The sequence below is a fragment of the Chlamydotis macqueenii genome, chromosome 3 (assembly GCF_036417535.1).
Source record: "Chlamydotis macqueenii isolate bChlMac1 chromosome 3, bChlMac1.mat, whole genome shotgun sequence".
NCBI lineage: Eukaryota > Metazoa > Chordata > Aves > Otidiformes > Otididae > Chlamydotis > Chlamydotis macqueenii.
In genome coordinates this window covers 3,989,857-4,016,422 of record NC_141558.1, presented here as the reverse complement: position 1 = coordinate 4,016,422, position 26,566 = coordinate 3,989,857, and the positions used below count along the sequence as shown (strand labels likewise).

Sequence of the window (26,566 nt, the reverse complement as noted above, 5' to 3'; positions counted from 1 at the left end):
GGGACTGGTGAGCTGTTCAGACCACAGCCGACAGAAGGTAACAGCTCCTCCGTGCTGCAGCCCAGATTTGGGGCTGTACAGATGCCCCTGCCACATTTGGGAAGGAAAATATGAATGAAAGGAGTAGTTACCATTTAAATACCATGACACTCCTTCACAGATTGAGGACAGACTTAAAACAACAGAATGAAAGAAAATAATTCTATTTTTGGAGACTCAGCTGCAATCGTAACATACATGTAAAGTAGATTTACAGGGCAAATATTCAGAGACTCTTGGCTTACAAAAAGATCCAGAATCTGATGCTAGAAACACACCCAAACTGCTCTGGCTCTGCACCTACTTCTGGGGTAGGGATGGTGAAAATTTCATTGCTGATAGAGTTAAAAATTACCATGGTAGCTTTAATACCAATACTGAGCAAACAAACCTCAATTTCCTAGGTCTCAACCATACTAAGATGACTGCATGATAATTTAGTTTAAATAAAAACCAGCATTTGTCCTGATAAGCCAGATGCATAACTCTTCCCACTGGCACTGCCCCGGATGTGGCAGGACTCCACCACTTCTCAGGAGCTGCTCAGTTAGGAGAGGATGATGACAAGGAGTTATCTAATGTTCACCAAATAACTAGCCCCTCTGAATTCCTTCTGACAGGTGACACAACCCAGTATCTCAGCTCAACAGCCCCAAAAACTCTACAACACCTTGAGGACTCTAAAAGGATGCTTTATGTTTACAATAAACATTTTTAAATATAGAGCCTTACAATGATGTTCATTCAGAGTCATTATTTTTGTAATTAACACTTTGAAAATGTTTTTTTTTTTCTTGCTATACTCATACATAGCACTGGGAAGATTGTCCCGTTTTATTTCAGATACTGAAGACAAGGAAAAAAAATATATATATATGTAAATAACCAGAGCTGCACAGATGCTGAATGCTAGGTCTCTGCCAGAGAGCTGAAATTCTGTATCTCACGGTTAAGATTTCTGCTCAAGTAACAGAAAATAACAGTTTTAGAACACAATTTGCCTTTATATAATAAAAGAGAGTGCTAAGAAAGATATACACTGCCCAGAAAACAAGGTAAAGCTCATTTATGTCTCATAAAATACATGATTAACCATAGTTAACCATTAATTCAGCTGCGCTGCATTAGAACTGCTATTCAAAGTTGGAAAGCATTTAATATTATATATTGCTGCTGCTCAGCCTAAATTGTTTTTTTTTTTCGCCCCCTTTAAATGTACACAATATTACAAATTTAATTTTAAGCTGTTTGAATCAGTCTGTAAAAAAGATTTGATTATACCTGAGTGTTCTGGCCCCAGTTTTTCCATATCTCAGTAATCTTGGCGGTAATTGGCTGATTAGCTCCCTCACACTCCATCTCTGCCTCAGTTTCCATGGTAATGTTACAGGAGCTATTATAGATGAGAACTTCATCTCTTTCCACTTTAGGGCTGAAACGAGAAGGGAGGTTAAATGGGGTGTCATCAATCTTAATGAAATGCAATTATTTTTACTCTTATTAATCATTGCAAGCCATTAGCTTGTGGCAACTCCTGGCCACCATTTGTCAAACTTTGCAAATTTCTGTAATTTTGTTTCCATTCTTTTATTGTTTATTTGTTTTTTCCCCCCTTTATCTGCACACACTCAGGATGAAAACGGACGCGGTAAATATCTCTCAGTGATGCCTTTCTCCTTCCCCAAACTGTTACAAATAGTGGCAAATGCCATTCTACGACCAAGTGCAGACAACAGCTAGGGAATCAGCAGTGTTAGGATGGAAGATGGACTCCTACATGGAGTAGGGTTTGTTCGTCTCTCCCCCCACTCCCCGTCTTACTCACACTTAGCAATAGGGAATGAATAACTTGCAACTCCCCCAGGGCAAGTGGAGAAATTGGAAAAACCACACAACTGGCTAACTGGTCCCCAATTCCAACTGTGAAAAAATGAGCTCATTTAGGGGTTCCAATTCCTGCTACCCAGCTGATTGCCAGGATGCTTTGTTGCTAGCATTGGAACATTAACTTAGTAAATTAATTAAACTTACTTAACAGCCCAGATTAAGCAGATTCGATATATGTGCCAGTTATACTAACAGACATTTGCTCCAAAGCCTCCCCTTGCATAGGGGAAGAAGTAATAGAAAAGATGGTGGGAAGAAACATTTTTTTTCCCTTAGTCTCGCTGCTGACTTTGGTAGCATTTTTTTATTGGGAGCTATAAGATGCAACCTCCCTCAATGTGAGAGGAAGACTTCCCAGTTTACATCCACAGCCTTTGGATCAGGCCAGGATGATCCAATGTTACTTTGCATTCCTTTCTCAGCCATTGTTTCTTCTTCCTCCTCTCCCCATCCTGCCATCAAACACCCAGTTTAGGAAGGAGAGCAGAAACAAAGATGGGTTACAGCAACATAGCTCAGAAATTATACCACGTTTCTGAACAGTTGAGAAAGGACAACGTGCAGAAAACAGAGGATCAGATTGGTAGGGACAGGATTTTCAGAGGTCTTCAGGTTCCTAAAAGCCCCATCTAGCAGGATTCTCTAAAGTGCCCCAGTTAAGAGCATAAAGTTCTACCAAGATTGCTCCAGAAAGCCAACACTCAGAGTTTTCTCAGGAGCACGATGAATAAGATGATAGTATGAACCTGAAGTTTTCAAACTGAGCTGGATGTGCCAGCTAGCTGTACAAACAAAGAGCTGCTCTGACAGGGCACTTAGGGGGTATTTGTTTTGTTGCCCTTTTTCAGGGTTAAAGTGTTAAAGGAAGCAGCCACATTAGAAACTACAAAAAAAAAAAAAAAAAAAAAAGCCTTCTTCAAGTAGCCAAACCTTCTTAACAGCGCATTTTTATTTCTACATTTAAATGAACCTTTCCCTCTGTTGTATCAATAATCAAAAGCCAGCCGTAGGGAATCACGCTCGCTTTTGATAGCAACACTTTGAGAACTGCTCGTGTCCTGTACAATAATTCAATGGGCTGGGCTATCTCTCAAGACTGCACAGCACTTCTTTTTAATGTTCCAAGAAAAAGCTGCGCCTTTTAAGTAAGCAACCGTTTTAAAGGCAGAAGGGGGTTGTTGTTGGCTACACACAGGGCATGGGCCCAATTTGCCAGGCGCTGAAGTCGATATAAGGACCTCTGAGCGGTTGTTCACATCTTTTTACAAAAAGTTAACAAGCTTTGCTTGTAAGCAAAGAACCAATTCCTCCCCATCCCTCTAGAAACTGCCTCCCGAAACCTCGATGCTGGAAAACTGTCAACAAATTGCAGTGTTTAAAGGAAATGGGAGAAAAGAAGGGGTGACTCGTTAAAGGGAACTCAGGGATGTATCTTGGTACCAGTGTCGCTAATGGTGAGACTCGCACCTCTCTTAAGGAATATGCATTGGCCATTACGTGTTCCTAAAGTACAGGCTGGAGTGCAGACTAGATTAGGAGAAGCTTTATCCAAATCACTGTAAAATTAGTCAGAAAGAACAGGAGAGATTTTACGTGCAGCTAAGCCAGGAATGATTTCAGTAGTTTTGTCCCCACCCTGGGATGAATACCTTAAGTCTTGGATATTTGCGCAGAACTCAAGTCCATGTATTTTTTAATTATTGTTATTATTTACCATTATTAATTACAGCAATCAATGTGTATCATACTTCAGGAATTCCCCAAATAGTTATTTTCTACTTTGAGCATGTTAACTTTCTAACACTTTGCTATAAATTCCATTAATATTTTGAAAATAAACATTTTTCTCAGCTGAAATTTGAAAAACATTTTCAAAAGCTCTGAAATAAGTAATTTGAATGACTTTAAACTTTCTCTTCCTCTACTTTTGCCCAAATTTTTCAGATCAGGAATCTCATCAGATATCAAACAATCTTCTTTGCCCCTGCTCGCTTTCAGCAAAACCCAGTTCAGAAATAGATTCACCAGAAAAAAAACAAAAACAAAAACAAAAAATCAGTACTCTGGAAAATTCCTCAGCAGCCTAAATTTCAACTTTAACTACGGGGCAAGCATGAACACAATAGGGAGGAAAGTTAATGACAATAACAAAGAGGTTGAAAAAGTTGGAAGAATGGGAAAATAGTAGGTAAGAAAAAGTTGATTGATTTGATTCAGAAACATCTCCCTGATAGGGTTCCCTGAAGGAATAATAAACCCTGTCTCTGGGACATCCACAATTAAATTGAACGAATACACAGTGAAAAACAATAAGGAAGCAGTCAGCAAATGGACTGCGTGACTTATCCATCCCCAGGATAAGCCCAGGAGCAGACCTCCCTCCCCACCTGGCCCGCTGAGACTAGGATGGAGCAGCTACGGCAGCGGAGTTGTAGCAGCCCAAACCAAGAAAAGGAGCAAGAAGAAAAATAATGCTAGGGATAGAGTCATTGCAGACACATTTTATCAGTAAAGAGCTGTGCACAATTATGGTACCTAGAGAACAGGAAGCAAAACAAAAGAAAAAAAATCAGAGAAACAGATTTTGGGTTACGCTGTTGCTCTCAAATTCATACATCACCAGCTTTGAGGCTACACTGATGTGAGTAAAAGGAAAGCAAAGCTCAGCTAGACAAGGCAAGGCTCCTGGAGTTTCTTATTTTGAAACAAATCATTTCAGGAGCAACAGAACTGAGAAAGTTAGTTTAATTTCAGGATTATTGGTTTTTCCCCCCACTCTAAGTCCTCCTACTCTTGTCTCCTCAAAAAAAACCTCTTCTTCCCATCTCTTAGGATGTTATGGGACATTACCAACTCACAATGTGGCTGTGGACATCCCAGTTGGCAAGCTGTACGTATCTGCTGTCTGGCCTGCAGTTTGCTGGCAAACAACAGATCAGAGCAGAATTCTGCCTTCATTTCCCTCACCAGGAAACTAATTTATTTCTGCCTGACACAGATTTTCTCAAAAATTACAAGAATTTCATAATTCTTAAAGACATCCATCCTTTATGAAATCCAGCTCAAATTAATCAGAGCTCAAAAGCTGACGGGGAGGAAATGATAGACTGACAGGCAGATGCTTAACTGTGTAAACCTTTTTTTTTTTTCTTTAAATACTGTTGAGGTTTTTGTTTTTTTTTTTTAAAACAAAAAAAAAATTGTGCAACTCGTGTCTTGCTGGCTTTGTTCAGCAAATGCCAGTTGTTTTTTTTTACCCACAACACAGGGCATCCAGAACTCCGTCTGGTGACTCACAACACCAGCTGTGACATAAGGACCAGATAAGGATGAAGACCAAATCTCTGCAACTCCATTAAAATACCTGGACTGTAGCATCACGCACCAGCCAGGAAAGGGTTCAACATGTACAGCAAATCACGGGCGATGTATTGCAGTGATATTCAAATTCTCTATTTGTTTAATGTCTTTTGGAAAGTTTTGATCATCTGTTTATTCCTTAATTCCGACCTCCTCTTAGTCCTAGGAGCAAATGCTCTGCTATAAATACCCACCGCTCCATTAAAGGTAACAGTACCAATTCGTATTCCTGGGCAACTTGGATTTGAAAAGCCTGAGTAAGTGCCTCAGCACCCTTGCTGAGTAAATATTGCACAGCCTGCTGAATTTTCACTGTGACTTTTTACTCATGAAACTGCTTGGAGAGAGGAAGAGGGGGAAAAAAAAAAAAAAAAAAGGCTTCTGCTTTTCATAATGCCTAATCTTTTTCCCCATTGGCATCCACCAGATGTTGCTCTGGATCAGAAGATAAATATTAAAACCTAAGAAGGAACAAAGCAGGCTGTTTACGAGATGGATTTTCTGATGTCTCTCAAACACTTTAAAAAGATGGGAGGGAAGGAGGGGGGACTAAAGATGCTTTGATAGACACAAGGAATTCATTTCACAACCCAGCGGAGCTCTCTAGTGGTCTTAAGGCTGAATTGCTCTGTTGGTATCGACCTCAGAATTAGAAATTTGCTCCTTCACTCTATCATTTGTCAGGGACAAATTCTGCAAAAGGTGGAAAACCTCCTGGGGGATGTTGCTCACGGATGGGCACACTCAGTTGTTGGAGAGAAGCAGCACTAACCTGGCAAAGAGTCCAGCGAAACGCCTCTGGGGTGGGTTGGTGTCCCTCCAGTGCCACTGAGGTGGGCTGTCCTCACAGGCGTACAGGTAAGACACAGATTCTCTCTGGTGATAGGAACCCACCGTAACTTGGACATCACATTCAATGAAGGTGGCTCTGTCTTCTCGGCAGTCAATAGAAGAATGTGTCAGGCCACAGAGAATGGCCAAAGACGCTGCAAAGACAGGAAAGAAAAAAAAAATAATCCAAAGCAGCCTACACACCACTGACGTTAAGCAGATTTTAGCTACTGACAATTGTCACTGAGGGTTCCTGATTTATGTCCCAATATCCCTTTCAGTGCATCCTTTTTGGTGATGCATACGTCTCCATGCATCTCCTTCAGCCCCTTTTGCTTTGTGTGAGCAAGCATACAACCTCCTTCATGTGCTGAGCATCAGGCTGGTCTTTGGGATCAAACTGCTCTGTCTGGGAGAAGATGACATAACCGACTAAATAATCCACAAACAGGATTCATAAAAGTGTTGCCTCAGCTTGGAAGGCTTCTAGAGAACGTGTGTGAACTGGGATCTCCCACCTTGATCTCTACCGGAGTGTGGCCAGACACTTGGTCCAAGTTTGACTCCATGGATATGATAGAAAGTGCAATGGGAGCAGCTGCTTTGCTTTGAGATGTGTTTAAGGAGCAAGTGGTGTGAACAGAAATTAGGTTTTCTTATTCTAAATCCTGACAAAAAATACTAAATAAAAAAAAAAAATGAACTGTCATTGAAGTTCAGACCAGTTGAAATGTTTGGTTTTAATAATTTAAAAACTGAATCCTTTAAACATTAAACCATGCCAGATATCAAAACTGTTTCTCTTAAAACCCAGGGTATGTAGACCTCTGGAGAATTTTCATTAAGCCTGAACTAATCAAGCAGTCGTAATGAACTCCTGAAAAGGTCTGTGGACAGTATTGCACTCTGCACTGTAGTATTCAAGAGTGTTCCTCGGGTATCAGAAGTGCAATTGATGGGAATTTATCAAGAAAGATGGGTTTTTGTTTGCTTTTTAAAATTCCAGTTTGTTCAAAAGGTATATTGTTCGCTAGGAAAATGTCATTGTTAATGAATGTCTTAGCTCCTAAATAATTCTGAAAATGGTTTTTGAAATTATAAAAATACAAAAATGCTATATTTCATATGTTAAAAGATTTAGCACTTTTTGCTAAAAATTATTATTTCATATAGAATATTTTTAAAAACTTTATAACTGTTTAATGTTTAAGGTATTATTTTGAAATATTAAAACCTAGCATTTCATCTGCTCTGAACTTCAGAGAGAGAGTTCAGAAAGAGAGAGAGTTTTTCTTCTCTGGATTTAGAATAAGAAAAAAGTTATCCACATCTTAATATGCTGAATCTCTTTCCTTCCCAAATCCAGTAACAATTATCCTGTTCAGCATCCATTCAAACAGAGCCCCTACCTTAAAGATCTACACATAAACATGAGAGGCTAGTAGAAGACAGAGAAGCCTAAAGGAATGACGGCACCATGCCTATAGTTTGCTTCTATTGTCCAGAAATTGCCTCTAGAGCCACCTGAGATGTCTTGTAGTCCCTACAAATGCTTTCTGTCTTCTTGGAGACCAGGCTGCCATTCTAAGGGTATTTTAAGTGGAATTTGATATCTATGTTTTGTCCAACAAATACCATCCAAGAGCACTAAATACTACCAAGAACATGCCTTTGCAACATCTTGCAGCAGAACCAATTATTTATAGGACTTTCTCCAAAAGGGATGGCATATACGCTTTTTTTCCAGCCAGTGAGAGGTTGAGAACTTCTCAAAACTAGCAAAGATGAAAGATATCTAAGTAGCCATGCCACTGCTCTTTCCTTCCTCCACAAACCCACAACTTCCCCGTAGATAGGAGAATTTGTTCCCCTTTTGCAGTAGGGTATAAGAGCTCCTTCTGCTTCACTGTTCTATTATACTAGTGACACAAATGGTTGTGATAAGCTCAGAGAATGTCCAGCTACCCTAGAGGAACAGCCAACTAGAGCAATATTAGCACATGGAATGGAATAGAACATTTTCAGTTGGAAGTGACCTACCGCAATCATCTAGTCCAACTGCCTGACCACTTCAGGGCTGACCACAAGTTAAAGCATATTATTAAGGGCATTGTCCAAATGCCTCAAACACTGATAAGCATGGGGCATCAACCACTTGTCTAGGAAGCCTGTTCAAGTGTTTGACCACCCTCTGAAGGTGGGTGGTCAAACGAAGATTAAATTCACATTACACAGTTTGAGAAAAAACAACAGGTTGCTGAGCTAATCAAAAAAGGCTTTGGTTTCCTTTTGTGGTCTTGAAAAGAATATGGCAAAGTTTTCCTAGGTGGAAAAACAGCTGAACCTTATTTTAGGATGAACATTAGAAATGACCCACAGAACCTCAGGACATTAATATTTTCCTGCCAGCCCCTAGAGTTCAGCAGAAGAACAGCCTTTCACCTTTTGAATACCCCCAAAATGTTATGTGAAAATCGGGCATTTCTGATGTGCTCCAATGCCCTCATCTTGACGTTATCATGCCTGTAGGAACATGAGGCCTTGCATCCTGCCAGCTGCTGAAAGAATTTTTAAATCAAACCAGGTAAATGAAGGTATTCATTTTTAGAGTCTAAGCTAAAAAATATAGTTACAAAGAGACCAGTGAAAGCAAAACCCAAGAAAATCCTGCTTAATTTATACACTCCAGAATCAAACTTAGGATTGTTTTCTCTCTCTCAAGTGGAGGGAAGGAAGGACAGATCTTGTCTCCACTCTCTACAGCTCCTGTCCATCTGATGGAGATACTACGCTTCAAGGAGATGTCCATTTCTCTTTCCTTCTTTGAAGATCCTCCTATTCACCTGCTCCAGAGGATTTAACATTTTTCTTAGTCTTGGCCTTTCATCCCCCTTTCCCTGGTGATTAAGTGCCAATATCCCTTGGTATTATCGGTGCAATTATCTCCTGCCATGACAGTTAAAAAAAAAAAAACAACAAATCAACTAAAGATTACAACACACTTAATATGTCCTGAAAGAATAGTCTATCCATTCTGGGACACAATACCTCTCCCTGTTGAATTGGTTAGCGTTCAAATTCCAGAATGAAGCTTCTTTACACGTTATGTTCCCTATAAAGACAAAACCTGTTAATCACATGTAATATAATCCTTCCACTGAGATGAATGCATTCATCCCATTACGGCTGCTCTTTTGTGATCAGACACAACGGCAGCCAAATCTCTGCGTGTTGGTAACGACTACCCCCAACCCTCTCTTTGAGGGATACTCCTTCTTAAGCCAGGATCCTGGGATGCTCAGCGCAAGGGCTTTGTTCTGGGTCACCGTTTAATAACAACTGCCGGACATGTGATGAGGTTAAAACCTCCAGGAGTTCCAAGGGCAGCTGCAGATTGATTGAACAACTGCCCAAGGAGTCCTGGTGCCAAACCACACATCCCCAGTTATCCACTGCTCACAAAACAGAAAGCAGAGCACAACATTAACATGGGCTTAGCAGGGAAGACAAAGGGAAAAATAAAAAAAAAAGAAAAAAGAAAAAAGAAAAAAGAAAAAAGAAAAGGAAAGGGAAAGGAAAAAAGAAACCTGCTAAGGTCAGCAAGTCCAACCTCTGCCTATGAAGAATTGCTCCCTAGGAGACATTCATTTCGCACAGTCAAGTTTCAGAAGTCCCAAGAGGTGACTTTGCAAGCATCTATTCCACTGCCTGATAGATCTCACTGTCAGAACACTCCTGCTGTGTAATCAATATAGTTGGGGTTTTTTTAACCTCTTTCTTAATTTCATTTCTGGATTTGAAGGACAGAAGGGACCATTTGGATCCTCTCGGTTGATCTCCACAATAAATATGAGAGGCCCTTGCTTCTACTCAAGTTTCAATCGCCACAACAAGTTCTGTTCATATATTGTGCATTTACCCATATAAATCACCCCATTTCCCTGGCTGTAGCCCCCTTGGTCCTAGCTCAGCGCAACTCCTTGGTACATCTGCACTGCTGCAACCAAAACTCATTCCTCTCTCTCTCTTCTTGCCCCATACGAAGAGCTCCACCAAGCCATGCCTCTCTTCCTTTTAAACTAGCCTCAATTCATTTCTGGCCTTAAATCTAAATTAAATGTGGCTAACGGTAGGTCCAGGACATGCTAACAAAGATCCCAAGAGCTGTTACATCAAATCCTTAAAGCCAGGCCTACTATTCCAAGCATGCTGATACAACCAGGCAAATCAGATTCAACGTATTCCCTGATGGATCTTCTTATCAGTTCACCTCCTTTTAAAGGTGCCTTCTTTACCCTCACCCCAAAGTCAACATATAATCTCAGGTACCGGTTTACTGCAAAATTTATATATGGTACTTACACGACTATGGCCTAATAGGAATATTCAATTATTTCCTCACCTGCAAGCTTCCTACCAGTCTTCCCATCTTTCATAGGAGCACAATTTAATCCCACAGGCATTAACCACATGCTCCGTAAATTTAACCTGAGCTGAACAGAATCCACAGCTGTATTTGCACTCATCAGCAGCACTGCGACACGAGCAACAAGGCAAGAACAAGAGAAGGGGAGAGCTCTCGGGATCAAGTCAGTTACATCTTTACCAGACCTTTAAAGACTTATGGGTTTGTTTGGGATCAGTTTTTGTTTTGTTTTTTTCCTTGAAGGGAGTGCAGTTTTGTTAATTTTATTTATTTTTGTTAATTTTCTTAAGCTTTAAATGTCAAACTCAAATTTAAGCTCTTTACTGATTTAATTTTATTTAATTCTACGATTCTAATTTTTCAGCAGCTTGCAAAAGACAGTAGTTTTCATAAAAGTGTCTGGGCTTGCATTCCTATTCCTTGAGCTCTGGGTTGAGCACATTTCAGTACTTAGTGTGCCCAGTTCTTATCAACGACCAAACCAAAACCTTGCTGCAACCCCACTCAGCACCTGTTCCCAAGGAAGACCCCACAGGGCCGGCTTATGGCCAGATCCTGCTGAGGTCGACGGTTCCTCATGTCTTGGAAAGCTGCCTGTTAAACGGGAAAGAAGTCACATTCCCTACTTTCAGAGCCTTGCCCTACGGTTTAGATCACATGAGTAAGCTAGATGGACCGGTTGGGGATTCCCACGTGAACACCTCTAATCTTAAACTGGCCAGACACAACATGACCCAGCGCTGAAACCCCAGGGCAGTGAGCTGCCACCTGACATCCCGCAGCGCCAGAGGGGCGGCGTTTCCGCTTCACAGCCTGCCATAACAGGAAAAAAAAATAAAAAAAAAAAAGCTTGAACTCTTCACTTCTCATCACCTGGTCCGCAAGCAAAGCCGGGAAATGTCAGACAAGCGTCCAACCCGGCCGCACCAGCCTCTGCACTGAAGGGGCCCTGGGGCACCACAGACCTATCCCTCCCATCGCCTTCATGGCTCGCAGTTCCACATCCCCGAAGCTGCTTCGTCACCTCTCCCACTTGGACAAGTCTGTGAAAGAAAGGTCTGAGCACTGGATATGTGAGTGCCAAGTGGCCAACTTCCCCGGGGGCAAACAGCATCACCTAAACCACAGGGTGAGACTGGACTAACTACAATGGGGATGTGTAATCCCTTAAATGCTAGGAGGAAAGCTGTCTGGAAAGCATCTGCTTCTGTATACAGATTCATCGATGCCACAGGCAGATAGCCTGGCAAACAAATTTAAGCAGGCTGAGAAAGCCTTTTTTTTCTTTTCAATGCAAAAAAAAAAAAAATCTTGTAAATATTCAGTTCACAGAGAACAATTTTTGCGACTCGCCTGGTGAGATCTGCAAGGCTGCACACTGCAAAATCTACGGCAGGGGAGAGAGGGGTTGTTTTGTAACTGGCCTCAAAGGGATGGTGCCTGTGTCCCTTCGGTTGGAGTCAGGCGATGCAGCCTTTGCATCCTCCCATCAGCCAAGAGACAGGCAGCATTCACTTGCTGACATCTAGTGTCAGTAACATGCATTGTGATCCTGCCTCTAAGATGGTTTTCCCTAGGATCAGTGAATTTTGAACACAATTATTTATGTTTTCACGGTTTGGCTCAGTTTGGCTACATTTTACTCTGCTATTCTTCCTGCAATAAGCAGACTTTCCTGTTCGTGCTCTGATTTATTTTTCTTTCAGCACTCCAGCACCATGTCTTTTTTCTTGTTTAAAAAAAAATAATAAGCAGTTTTGTGATCTGTGCCCAGATCCTATTTAAAACAAAGACATTTGAGCCCTTACAACTTCTCAGTGTCTCCTTTTGAGTGCTTGGAGTTGGGTTTTACAGCCCTTTCTTCCCCCCATCCATTTTTCTTAGTATTCCTCATGAACGAGGAAAGGAACAAATCTAGAATTTCAGAATAACTGATGCTGGAGGGGATCCCTGGATACCTCTCATCCTAAGCCTTGCTTATAAAAAATGCTACATTTCACATTGGACTGGTTTCTCAGTAACTAATCTAGTCAACTTCTGACTATTTTGGAGGATGGAGATTCCACACACCTCTAAGTGAAAACCTGGCAATTTACCCTGATGGACACTCACTGCCACCTTTCTTCCGGGTCCACAGAGGAGAAGAGGCCATGGATCTTTGGTCACCTGGATGATGGATCTCTGGATGGCCACAGAACAGCAGATATTTCTGTAGATCTCAGGATGCTCCCCTAGCATCAGAGCTAGGACAGAGCTGAAGTCTTGTGCTACTAAGTCTTGCAATGCTTGCAAAGTAGGTGCTCTGTGCTTAGCGTTTTGGGGAATGACACCTCAGAGTGAGATTTAAAAGTCTTAAATCCCGCCTTTTGCAGATCTTAGGGGCTTAATTCTGTGCTGCCAGTAGGAGAGAGAGGAAATATATCTTGTCCCAGCAAATGCCCATTTCAGAGTTTCCTCCAAAACTGAGACAGGGTTATTTCTCTTTAAGAGAGCTGCAGATCATGGCATCATTGCCTGCTGTGCTGCCTCTCTCCAGTCAAGGAGGATGCTGTGGCTCTGGGATGATCCTTTCTTCCTCTCAAGGTATTCAAATCCTCATCTCCAGCCTTCCAAAGGTATGAATTGACCATAGGTTATAATTTTTTCATCCTCCCACACATTTGCCCTCTTCCTCCCACCCCCTCACCCGCTACTGAAGTGATCCCACCATGCAGCAAAAACGTAAAATATACGGGGCTACAGAAAAAAAAAGAGATTTAAGGGTGCTCAACTCACTAGGCCAGTCACGATGGCCAAGAGGCGCTTGGGTTCCCAACCCTACGAGCCCTCATGTGCATTTTATGTGAGACAGTTTTCCCAAGGAATAGCTGTCAGAAGGAGCTGCAGAGGTTTTGTGCATCTTATACATGCCCACGAAGCATGCATGGCCACAGGTGCACAGTCTATCTAGTCCAAAATCCACGGCCACTGACACAAAAGCTCCCCCTGACAGCAGTTGTCTTTGAGTTGAGCTCAAAAACCAGAAGTCAATGCTGTGCTGGTTCCTTTCCTTACTCCAGGGCTGCTGCTGCTTTTTGTTCCCCTAGGATAAGGTACATTGGGACTCCCCATTTTTGGGTAGAGATAAGCTTTTAGGGGATATTTTTTACAAAATGGTAGGTTTTGTGTCTGAGCTGACCCTGTAAGCGTGGGGCAAAGCAGCTCAGGTCTGTCGTCGTCATGTTGCCCAACATTTGACAGGGGGTGCCGCAGACTGTGACCAAAGTCTTCCACGGGGAAAACCCAGTTCCATGCAGGTAAACTGCTCCTCCATTCAAGCCACCTTGGGAAAGGATAGAAAATGGGATTTAAGACAGAGCCCAACAGCCAAAAAATGCCAGCCCGTGGAGGAGCTGCAATAAGCCTTCATGACTTACCCCAGTTGTAATGTACAGATGTCACTGTCAGCTGAGAGATGAACGTCAGGTTGGAAGAAGCCCAGCCCCTGGGTACATCTAGGCCCAGCACAGGGTACTCGCCAACAGGGAGCCGAGGAGCTGAGCACTGCAAAGTAGAGCGGGTGATCGTGACACCACTACAAGCAAAGTCTCCGACAGATACGTAGATGGTGTCCATCTCTGTGACCCGTGATGTGGTCATCGTTAGAAGGAGACCAGTTGCAACAAGAGAAAGGAAAGCTGGTGTAAACTCCTCGTTGTAACTTATTCTTCCAAGGTAATAGGAGATGCCATCTACTTTTAGACTCAAAGCCCTAGTCCCATTACCCGGAGGCACTGTGCACTGGATAGCTACACAGGTGACACTGAGAACAAGGCAAGGGTGATGATCAAGGAGAACAGAAGTCATTCTCTTTCCTTTCAGTGCTGAGCCTGCTAAGGAGAGCAGGCCTCCGCCATTGGTACTGAAGTTTTGTGGGTAAAACTGGTACACCTGAGGCAGGATGGTGAGAACACTGGATGCATTTCTGAAGCAAGCTTGCCCACTTTTCCCGTACGATATGGAAATGTTGTGTTCCCCTGGGGCAATGCAGTCTGTCTGGCATTTGATGGTGGTCTCGTTCCAAAAAGTTACCCTGCAGACAGCCTGATTATTCATGAGCACCACGGGGCTGTCACTTGGCCATGGCAAACTCTCTCCTTTGATTGTCACATAGGTGAATGTCCCATTGGTCTCCCAGGTCACCAGATCTACAAGGGGGGTCCACTGCTTGTGAAGGTGGAGTGTACACTCTCCGAGGCAGACACTGCTGATCCCATTGACACTCACTGTGACATTAAGAGCCCCAGATGCCTCGGCCAACCACCAGTAATGCAAAGGATGGGCTGCTGGAAGGACAATACAACTAATGGCATCGTTATCCAAGTTCTGGATCTCACAGGAATAATTACCCTCCAGGCTGACCTGTACCAAATTCCTCCTGGATTTTAAAGCAATACCAGATACAGTGAGTAACATCCCACCACAGATTGATCCTTGTGATGGGAATATGGAGGTTATCCGTGGAGATATTGTAAGGGTCTGTAGTCTTGCTGTCACACGAGCATATCCTAGCTGCCTCTGGATAACCTGGATGGGGAAAGTCCCAGGTTCCAGGCTGTTCAGTGGCAAAGAACACCAATAAAACATTGCAGATTTGTTGCCACGTTGAAACTCAAGTTCACATTCACTGTGTCCAAGCTTAACCACAGATCCAGTGATGTTTATCCCCTGGATGCTCAAGAGCAGACTGCTACCCATGATTTCCATTTCAACAACAGTAATCAGAGGAGTCAAAGCTCTTTGGTAATTAAAGGTGGTGGTTCCTCTTGCAGAAAGATTGTGTTGAAGTGTCCTACCGCTGATGACTACATTTACTCTGACAGAGATGTCTTGTGGATCTTCATTAGACAAATTAGCAGCTGGTGGGCTCAGGCACCAAACTGTCTCTTCTGCCAAGTGAGTGACCGTACAGGTTTGCCTGTTCATGGAAACAGAAACCAGGGCAGGATTTTGGCTAAAGCCCACACCAGAGATTGTGAGCAGTGTTCCACCTAGGAATAAAACAAAATAAGGAAGAAGGACATTATATGTAGGAAAGGAATTAATGACTGTGAACAATCATAAACCATGATAAAGCTGATAAGCATGGCAGACAGTTTTAGCCAGGCTGAATAGAATAAGAAATTAAGTCTTTTTTTTTGGAACAAGACAGCTAGAAATAATGGCAGTCATGCATAAGGATAATCCTATGTGGACAAGAGGCTGAGGTATCAGATAGCCAGGGACCTTCGTGGCAGTAAATGAAGGTAGAAAGCCACCACAGAACTGGAGGAAGCTGCTGGGAGAGGACCCCTGAGAGTATCATAGAATCTTTAAGGTTGGAAGGGACCTCCAAGATCATCAAGTCCAACCATCAACCTAACACTATCATGCCTACTAAACCATGTCCTAAAGTGCCATGTCTATACGTTCTTTGAACATCTCCAGGGATGTTGACTCCACCATTTCCTTTGGCAGCCTGTTCCAGTGCCTGATCACTCTTTCAGTAAAGAAGTGTTTCTTAATATCCAACCTAAACTTCCCCTCCCGCAACTTGAAACTATTTCGTCTCGTCCTAGCACAAGTTATTTGGGAGAAGAGACAAACACCTGCCTCCTTATGACCTCCTTTCAGGTAGTTGTAGAGGGCAATGAGGTCTCCCCTCAGCCTCCTCTTCTCCAGACTAAACAATCCCAGTTCCCTCAGCTGCTCCTCATAACACTTGTGCTGCAGACCCCCAGCAAACAGAGACTGAACTCTTAATGGAATGGGACTGTCTGTACAGGTGGGTGGGGAGATGGTTTGGTCCTGCGGCATGCAGGGAAGCAGAATGTGGTATGATTGCTTTCAAACAAGAAACCCAAACCACAGACCTTCCTTCAGTCTTCACTTCTGCCTGGCCACTCAGGCCCTTGAGGAGCTCACTGACCAGAAAAGCTGATATATGGATAAATGCTCCTACCTTTGAGCACTCCCCTACTTATGTGCTCCCAGTCTGCACCATTTAAGATGGGTAGAACAGGAAGAAGAAGAGAAGAGCTGTTCCCCCTCCACTGTCAAAGGCAACTCCAACCAGGTCTTCCCATGCCTGGACTAGAGGAAAGCAGGCTGCTCGCTTTTGTCTGTGGTTGCCAGGATGTTTTTATTCCCAGAGTAGCAGGTGTTAATTATCTGGAATAAGCGTGAATCCTGATGTCTGGATTTACCTAACGTTGCAAAGCAGCAGTACCTGCACTGCCTTCCAAGGTGCTGAGAATAAAGGCAGCACTGAAGAAGGAGCAGTCTAGATTTTAGGAGGTGATAATCATAAAAATGCAAACCCTTCAGCATCCCCAGCCTAACTCCATGCTCCCAAGCCCAGAGTCCAGCTGAAGCCTCTCTCTATCTTCCTTTGGTTTGCTGTACTGGTACACCCAGTGCCCTTCCTTGCTTCAACTTCTTTATCCGTTAATCCCTTGCCCTTCCTTTTCCCATGATCTGGCTGAAAAATAAAGTTGTATTATACTGGGGTTCCCTTTTGCATGAGCTCAAATCCTTAATCCAGATGGCTACACAAGCGTTGGAGACAACAAAAGACTAGAGATAAGTTGAAGAAAGGACTAGTCCATTTTGCAGGGAAGAGATTCTAAGTCAACTTATGCCATTCATAAAACTACAGCCGAAGAGTTAATCAGCTCTTATTTATATTTCAATTTACCCCTAAATATGAGAAGGGTGCAATAATTTATTTATTTATTTTAGCATAGCTTAATCTTCAAAACCAATAGCCGTTGCTCTCCAAGCTCCAACCATCTTCTCATCTTCTAATGCTCGAGCACTTCACAAACTATTGAACTAACCAGCTACCACAAAGCCTCTGAGATTTTGCACCTTTACACGTGTTGTGAGCCTGGGAGAGCAATCTGTGGAAGACTTGGGGTTGCATCGCAAAAATTTCTGTTTTCTACAGAAGTGTTTCTAGGGGCTCATGTAAAATTCACTAAAGGGATTCAACTCTCCCCCACCTACAGCAAAAATGACAAAATCAATCAATCAATAAATCAACTCAAATCTGTTTTTTAAGTCTTCAAGTAAAACTTTTCTGTTTAGTTCAGTGATGTTTTACTCTGAAACACACTTAAATTATTTCCAATGTTTGAAAGCTTGGAATAAGATTAATAAATATTTCACTTTTGATTAAAATTAACATTGAAAAAAAGGGGTTTTTTCTGTCTTTTCAGCTTAACAAAAATGAACACCTCCTTTGGGATCACTTGAAATTTTTGTTTGCTTCAATTTGCAATTGTACCCTGCTTTCCACCTAACATTCACGTATAAATCCTTGAAACATGGAGGCGTAATGACTGAAGGAAACAGCACAGATGAGTCAGGTGTGGGTGTGCTTTGTTTTCCCAATGGGAACATGCAAGGATAGATGAGCAAACACTTTGGGAAATCAAATTCAAAGCACAGGGACCCCTCAGCCAGCCAAACAGGTTGCGGGATGCTCACTACAATCCCACGTTTCCAAACTTCTGCTGTCTGCCAGTGGATGTCTGCGTAATAAAGGGTCACAGATTTAAAACACCCTCAAACTGATGTGAAATGGGATCCCCTTTCCATTCCTGCAGGAAAACTGTGCCCTTGATCCTTTTAACCTCCGTAAGTGGCTGCAGATGTACCGACGTTGTTTACCGAGAACGGAGCCACAACACGGCTCTATGCTGAAGATCTCCGAGAGGTACTGGATTAACGGCTCAACCCTGCAAAACACAAGCGACATAGAAAAGGGTTTGGGTTGTTTTTTTTATATATATATATTTTTTTTTTTCCTCTCCTGCTGCAGTGCTATTCTTTCTTACAACTCCTTCTAGGCTGTAAGGCCAAACACCGACCTGGCACAACCCCTTTGTTCACCACCATAGTGACAAGACCACCCCACAACCCAAATTTTTCCATGTGATTTGAGCTACATCTATTAGGAACACTGTCTTATCAAGTGGCAACCTGTGGGACAAATTTAGTCCATGAGGTGCAACTGAATTGCTCATCAAAAGAAGTAAGAATGAAGGGGTTATTTTTGCCAAACAGATCCCACTGATCACCCTCCTTTCTAAAACACCCCCTGCCCTAAAAAGACACATTAGAGACCTTCCCAAGACTGCAATCCAGCCCTCCAGAGGTCAGAGTTGTCTCCTGGGATGACCCATCTCCCTCTACTCTGTCCTTGCAGACAAAGTGATGGTGCTGCTAACAGACTCTGATATCAGATGGGATGAATCCTTGCACGTCGTCCCACCAAACACAGGCTTTCTCCTTCTGAAGTTCATTAATGCAACGAGCACCTTAGGGTGCAGATATACCAATGCTGTTTACCCAGAATGGAGCAATAAAAGCAGCTCCCTTCTCCCCAGTACCGTTGTTTCAGGATCATCCCTAGGAGCTGCCATGGATGAGATCTGCGTGGCTGAGAACTGTGTTATTTGTGAATGCATTGTTGCATCCCACTTTTAGGTTTGTTTTCCCCCATATTTTAATTAATTTATATTATGTTTACCTAGATATGAACTTGAAGTATCACCTTAAAAGACAGAAATAGCATAACTTTAAAATTCTCCAAACAAAACATTTTTCTTATTTTTTCAAAATAGCTTTTGTTTTTCTCATGAAAAATGTTTCTTTACTTCTGCTATTTTCCTACAGCAGGATTTATCTGCATTTGACCTGAATCTGTGAATACCTTTGATTGCTTGAATATGCATTTTTCATCAAATCAACTATTTTTTTCTACAATGTTTCTCTCCTGCCTCCTACTGGTCCAAGGGGAGTTCATTGATGAGCATTAGCAGTTTGCTGACTTGGGTTCCACAGATCAATAAATGCTTTGATAATTATTCATAATTTTATACCACATGGCAGATTTTACCATTAGGTACAGAATTTGTGAAAACTCTTGCCTTTGTTTTTGGATTAACCCTAAAATACAAGATATGACAGAGAATGAAATTCATATTTTGAGGAAAGCACATGTATTCACATACCTGTTTGAAGCCAAAGCAATGCCGTTGATGATGACAGAAACATTGTACCATCCCTCAGCCAAGGCTGGAAGCATCACATTAACACCCCGGTCCGTCTGCGCCTGTATCTGTGCCCATGAACCCCCAATTTGGACCTTGATATCTGACCCTTGGTAGCTGTCAAACTGGGATATTCCAATCTGAAGCTCCTGACCTCCTGCAGAAAGGAAAATTGATTAAATTATTTAAGTGCTTCTGGCAACGTAATCACTGTCTGAGGAAAAGCATGGAATCCCATCATGCCAGAACAGGTCCTGTCATATCCATCAGCCCGAAATAAAAAAAAATAAATAAAAATTGAAGACCACAGTGGTTCTGTATCCTACTCAAACCCTTGGCCTCCCTGATAAGGTCACCAGCCACCAGGGTTGTCTTGAGATGTTAACATTATGACCTTTGCTAGGACCATCTACGGCCACTCTTAGCCAGCTGGTACACCCTCAGGATAGGATCCAAGCCCCCTTACCATAAATATCTGTCCTACAAATATCTGCAGCTAGTAAAAGCCAAATCCAGTCTTTCTAAAGCTCACATAAACTGGAGCTGATTTTTCCTAAATCCCTGGCAATGATCCAGACCACACTTTTCAGCGCTATAGAGCCATCTAACTTTAATAGGAGTTAAATAATCTGCCTAAAGCCTAAATAATGTAAATAATACAGCTAAATAATCTACCTAAAGCCAGATGCCCATGCGTGCTCCAAAGCACCTTGTTTTCAGGAAACATGGCTCTGTCTCCCATTTCAGCTCTGTTGTGAGCCAGATTATATTCAGATGATAGAGGATTCTTTATTTCTGCATACTGTAGTAATGGAAAAGGACAAGGGCAATGGAGAAAGGAATTTCATAACCTAAATTCCTCCTGAGATAACTTAAAAAAATAGGGTGGTATACATTAGTCCAAATAAAGGCATTTTCACTGAGATAGTTATATCTACAGACAATAAAGAGAAACAGAGCCTTTATGGCATGATTGACCTTATTCTAAGGAAGACATCCAAAAAGAGCTTTGATGAATCCCACCACAAAATTGTCTATTTCTCTTCACTGACTATGCAACACATCTAAGGTGAATCTCACTCTCCCATCTCCTCTGAAGGGTGTGGGTTCAATTGCACAGAAGCAGGAATAAATAGCAGCAGAAGTGGTCTTCAAGTCCACCTCCCTGCTGTCATAGACCGCTGTGCTACACAAAGCCTTTTCGTAAATTCAGCAAGAAAAAGAAGTTAATATCTCTTTACTAGCCCCCTGAGTCAGCCAGCCCAAAACACTTGTCTACCCATAGAGTTGCTCCAGAACAGTTGGTGAAGATCAGCTGTCCCAGAGCAGCTTCATTTTTGCCCATTCTTCGTGGCACTGTTCTCCCAGCCACCCAGGGAGGTAGATAGGAGAAGCTCATCTGCTTTACACTCTCACCTTGTCTTAATCAAAATTAGCTTGTACAGGTTGATGCATCCTTACTAGAAACTCAGATCTGAGTAACAATTCTGTCTCCCGAGCAGAGGCCAGGGTTACTTGGCTTTAGCATCACCTGCGCAGCAGGCGTGGTCACCGCTACCATTCAGTTCCACAGCCTCAGCTTTGGAGGTGTCTCTCCCTTTCACGAAGTAGGAGAGTCTGTACCAAGCTCCCCTCAGCTACCAGCTCCTCTAAGCAGGTCTTGAAGCCAGTACTTTTCAATCCTGCACGTGCAAGGAGTCAAATAAAGTTTGAAAGTTTGAAAGGCTGCAAAATTGAATATATTAATAACGTGAACTCTTTCGACTCTTGGTCAATTGTCAGCTTAATCCTAGATGCCTGGAAGGCAGTGGTGTAATTTATTTATTCTTTTTATTATATAGGAGGAAAATTATATTAAAACTGAAGCCGTGGAGATTCTGAATAGAAGATTGAACTCAGCTACACCACCATTCACAAGACACTGTAACATTAAGGAATTCCTTGCACCTGGGCTGCAGCTAGAAAAAACTCCCCTTGGTGCTATTGTATCTGAATAATATTCAGGTGAGAAAGGACGTTTTCTCTTATTTCTGCATTCTGGAGTAATAGAAAATGACAAGGGCATTTGGGGAAGGGAAAAGAGACACCAGGCATACAGCAAGAAGTGCATCTCATCACTATCACATCACTCCTCGCATCCCCATCAAGTCCAGCCAAACTGCTGTGCTGGAGGGAGCTTTGTTAAGGTGTGCACTGGAGAGGGTACAAAAAGAGAGGAGGAAAAAAATCAGGTTATTGTATCCTTGGAGGAATGGAGGTAGAGTGGGTGAGAGAGCAAGAATATTTCTGTCTTCTTCATCTCTTCCTTGCTCCCTCTCTCAGATACTAGGATTCTGGTGCCTGGTTGCCACACAGAAATGTAGTGAAACTTCTTCCTAAAAGACTCGTCTGTATGTGGCCACCATTCACCATTAATGACTTCTATTCCCAATGTCCAGCCAAAACCTTATAAAAAAAAAAAAAAAACAAAAAAAAAAACCCAACCCCAAATAGAAACTTTCAAAAGACAGGAATGCTAAACAGTCCATGAAGTCAACTTGGGATTTTGCCCCCACAAAGTCCATGAGTCTATGCTTGTACTCTAAAGTAACAAATCACAAGGTCGAACTGGAAGAAACAATTTGGCTTGGAAACAGGAACTAGGAAGACAAGAGTTGCCTCCCTCCAGCTTTCAGCAACTCAAGATGCACATGATGTGCTTTGTATCAACCTTTCAGGATCCTGGAAAAGGACACTCTCTAGAGCTCATTTCTCTTGTCATGGCTGAACCTGTTACCAGGGATGAACGGGTGGGATCATTTCAGAGCAGAGTTTGAGAAATGTGACACAAAAGGAGCACTGTACCACACCTGACATCCCGCGGACATCATAGATACTGGCCTAAGGCAAGCAACTCATTATCTCCTGTATGCTAGAGTAAAACCAACATAAAACAACCAGGACTCATCAGAAGTAGCAGGAAGCGCAGCAGCCACAAGTTGAAAGCGAACAACAAACAGCAACATCGGATCACCAAACTCCATAGACCTAAATTCCCTCTCCCCCACCACCATCAGCAACGATGACATTTCTACAGATGATGCCCAATACACGTCCACAGCCTTTTCACCTGCTATGCCGGTTCTGTTCCTGCTCAGTGACACAACAGCAGGGTTTAAGGAGGGATCGTACTCGAACAAGTTGGTTACTGTTGTTGATTGGTACCCAAAAACTAGCATCACATGGACAGCAGCATCTTCTGTCCCCTAGAAACAGAATTGAAGAAAGTGTCAGGGATAAGAATGCACTGATAAAAAATGTTATTCTCTATACTTCTGCATCTCCCGTGCTTAATATCAGGCACATGGCACTGATGAAATTTGTGCATACAGCAGACTCTACTCAAATCTGTACATTTACGTTGAGTTTAAAGGGATATCTGCTGAGAGCTGGAAACTTTAAAAGAATCCCAGACTGTGCAGATTTTATTTGTTATATCCATACTATTAAATTAAACAGTGGTAAGTCACAGGCGTAGGCAGTTATCCCTACGCTTAAACTACTAGCATCGTCCTGGGTGTAATTCTGCCACGCAGCAAAGAGCCCTGCTGCTAACAATCCCTGGGTGTGTTTTTGCACAGCACACAGGTAGCATACAAAGAAGGTCTGGAGGTAAAAGTAGAAGATTTGGAGCTGAAGCGGGTCAACAATGTGAGTAAAAGCAATTGTCCCAGGCATGTTTAATCTACTAACAGACAACTGAAAGCAGAGACATGCAATCGTGCTGGAGTCCAAAGTCCCAATTTTGTTTATGCTAATGACTTTGCAATCTGTATTTTTTGCTGTTTTACAGGTTTTCATAAATGATCTACCAATCTATTGTTAATTAAACTGGTCTAAACTGTAGATAGAGTCCATAGTAAGTTGTCCCACAGCCAAGACCTGGCTGATAGGCTGCTGTTTGCCCTCCTCTGGTGTAGCACAGGCCAGGAAAACTTAGAAAGGTCTATAAGCTGCTGACTGTTCCTCCCAAAAAATGCAGTTTCTTACCCGAGAGGGAACTTTACATTCAATTCTTGTTGAATTTCGGTCATCCTCCAAAATTGGGCAAGGCTGGGATCCAAACAACACCAAGTTTACCCCTTCCAGATTGGTCCCCCTGAGAGCCACTCTCAATCCTCCTACAAAACCAATTATTTCGTTACATTCAAGATGTGGATGGATAATTTAACATGCATAGGATTTTTTATTAATAGGTGATTTCAAAAGGGAGTACTGTCTCTCAGTTGATCTGATGGTGATCTGATTCCACTTCGCAGCTTCCTCTCTTTTACCAAATATCCTTCTTGCCCATTATTTGAATTCTTGTCCATGATACAGGAGGGCTGGGTTTGTTTCTTGGTTTATTTTTTAATGACATACTTAGTTAAGCTGGCGAGGTCTGGCCTGTGATCTCAACCTTAGAAAGATCCCCAGCCCAAGAATGAAATAAGGAAGGAAGGAAGAAGCACTAAGAATGGAAAATGAGCTTAACACAGCAGGTGCTTTCACAGTTCAAATAGCTGCCAAGCACCCCGCTGTCAAAAAAAGCCTTTAGCATGTGTCTAGGAAACTTAGGTTGGAAAGGGGACTTGGCAGGGCTTGAGACTCAGCAGAGTTGTCAGGAAAGTCACGGAGGGCTTGATTCTGAGAAGCACTGGGCAGCCTCAGTTCTCCTTGGTGCCAGCCTGAGCTGAGCCCCTTCAGTCACATGCAGGACATCAAACACAAGTCAGCCTTGCACTTGATCTTCTGCAGCACCCAGTTCCCATGCAAATAGCCAAGGTGCCCCGCTGCTTTTTCAAGTGAGTAGAAGATTCAAGGACATTTCAAAGAGAATTAGAAAACAGAATAAGAATGGACATTAGTGGGAATTCTAACCTGGATGTTGCTCTTTAATGTGGTCCAGAGATAAATTTAAAACAAAAACAAAACAAAAAAACCCAAACAAACAAAAAAAAAACCAACAAAAAAAAGAAATTTTGCCTGAAACTTACAGCTGTTTTCTCTAGCTATCAGTACTGCAGAGTTTCAGGACTACGGCTGGACAGACAGACAGTTCAGACAGGAACTTTATTAACGTAGTGTTTATGTCCATGTGTGTGTATGGCTATACTACAAATCAACTGAGCTTTTATGATGTTTTCCATGCGTGAGGTAAGTAAGCTTCTGTGGTAAAGTCATCATACATTGATGGCAGAGTCCCTTGTACCTTTTCCTTAAAGAATCATGTCCTGCTAATTCTTTAAAGCAGCAGAGAAGTCTAGATTTTCTCTGGCTGGCAACAAATCCGGGCAAACAACAGCAATCAAGTATGTTAACAGCAAGCTCCTTCCATCCGCTGGAATATGGTAGTAACTCTAGAAAGGCATCCCACTCTGGTAGAGTTAAGAACTCCCAGCATGGCACCACTGAGACCACTGATATTTTGACAAAAAGGACCTGATGCAAAAAAAGTACAAGATGCCTCCTGGCCTTTTCTCCTGTAACGTGAAGTTTGCAGAGATGGAAACAGCAAGAACTCCAAACTGAAGCCACTTGTCTAACGTGATAGTTGTCAGATAAGGAGCCTCAGATTTAGAGTACAAATTCTGTGTGTGTTATCTAGAGACTGGCTCTCTTGAGTTTTGATATCTGCACTTATATCCATATGCAATGAAATACTGCGTATGTGCACTTTACGATAAGGCTGAAGAGAGGTATTTTAAATGGGAGAAATTAAAAACACAGATGGAAGCTGTAATTCTTTCCAATTATAAATGTTCAAGGCATATGTAATGTAAGATAGCATTACACTCGCTTTCTTTTTAATGAGTGACAGATCACTGTAATTGGGAGGAGAACTGGATTGTCAGTGAGGGAAATGAGAAGCAAGGCCCAAGCACTAAAACCTGTCATTGCTGGCTTTTATCTTTGTTGATTTTTGTTGTTCAGGTTTGTTTTTTTTTTTGTTTGTTTTTTTTAAATGAATTAAAGCTGTGAATATCAGCCTTGTGTACCATATGACCTTCCCACTGGAGAAAAGCTAAAAAAAAAAAAAAAGGAAAGAAAAGGGTTAGAATATCTTTCTTCCCATACATGTCCACAAAACATAAAGAAAAGAGGTGTCCATAATGTCTCACTTTTCAGCTTAGGAATGCTAAATTCTCCCAAGACCATCTCATGGATCATCCACATGTTGGTTCACAGACCATCACTCCTTTTCTCTGCCAGATCCAAGGTGGCTGAGCATGGCATAATCTGCTCTCCAGGCCAAATGGTTGAGCTAGCTTCATGCTGCACCTAGGGCAGTACTCCTGCTCTCAGTAATGTTTGTTAGCATGAGCTCAAAGCTTCTTAAGTGATGAAACTAGGAGGTTTCCAGACAAAATTTGGATAACTTTTACTGTCAGAGCCGATCTAGGTCACATTTCTAGATGCATTCCTAGCTGCTTAAAAACAAGTCATACTTGTGTCAAGAGTGTTCTCCACATTTCTCACTGAGTTTGAGAGATGACTCTTTCTCCCAGAAAGAGACAAGGTGCCTTTTTACAGAATTTGGTTTGGCGTAGCTACAGTTGGCTAGGCACTTTTCAGGAACTCACAGGTGAAGTCCTCTCATCTGCATCACGTACAGGGCAGATGGGAGAGTCGTAAGGGCCCTTTGGCTCCAGAGTCCTGTGGAAAAGCTTCCAAGCTCTTGTCTTCAGGGATGGAATATATCGCCCTTTAGTTCCTCTTTTGTTTCAAGGAGAGGAGAGGTAATGGGAATGGAAGGAACTTTCATTTAGTTTGAGCTTCTCTAGGTTTCTCAATTTTTATCTAAACATAGACGAGTTTTCCATTCTATCACTCAGAATATGAATTAATTTAAACTGGACTGAGATGAACCAAAGTTTAGCCATTTCACAATTAGGCCAGATGAATCCAAGTACTACAAAGCTATGTG

General features: G+C 42.2%; 1 protein-coding gene across 1 annotated transcript in view; it reads right to left on the bottom strand.

The window, feature by feature from the left end:
• PKHD1 (PKHD1 ciliary IPT domain containing fibrocystin/polyductin) overlaps positions 1-26,566 on the bottom strand; it is a 269,755-nt gene that overhangs the window by 207,052 nt on the left and 36,137 nt on the right. Inside the window, exons 27-34 of the mRNA XM_086744158.1 lie at positions 23,650-23,780; positions 22,730-22,865; positions 19,582-19,777; positions 18,236-18,303; positions 13,960-15,573; positions 13,722-13,865; positions 6,059-6,272; positions 1,321-1,471 (exon numbers count right to left, since the gene is read on the bottom strand). Of these exons, the coding sequence (XP_086600284.1) occupies positions 1,321-1,471; positions 6,059-6,272; positions 13,722-13,865; positions 13,960-15,573; positions 18,236-18,303; positions 19,582-19,777; positions 22,730-22,865; positions 23,650-23,780 (2,654 nt within the window). The remainder of the gene's footprint in view (positions 1-1,320; positions 1,472-6,058; positions 6,273-13,721; positions 13,866-13,959; positions 15,574-18,235; positions 18,304-19,581; positions 19,778-22,729; positions 22,866-23,649; positions 23,781-26,566) is intronic.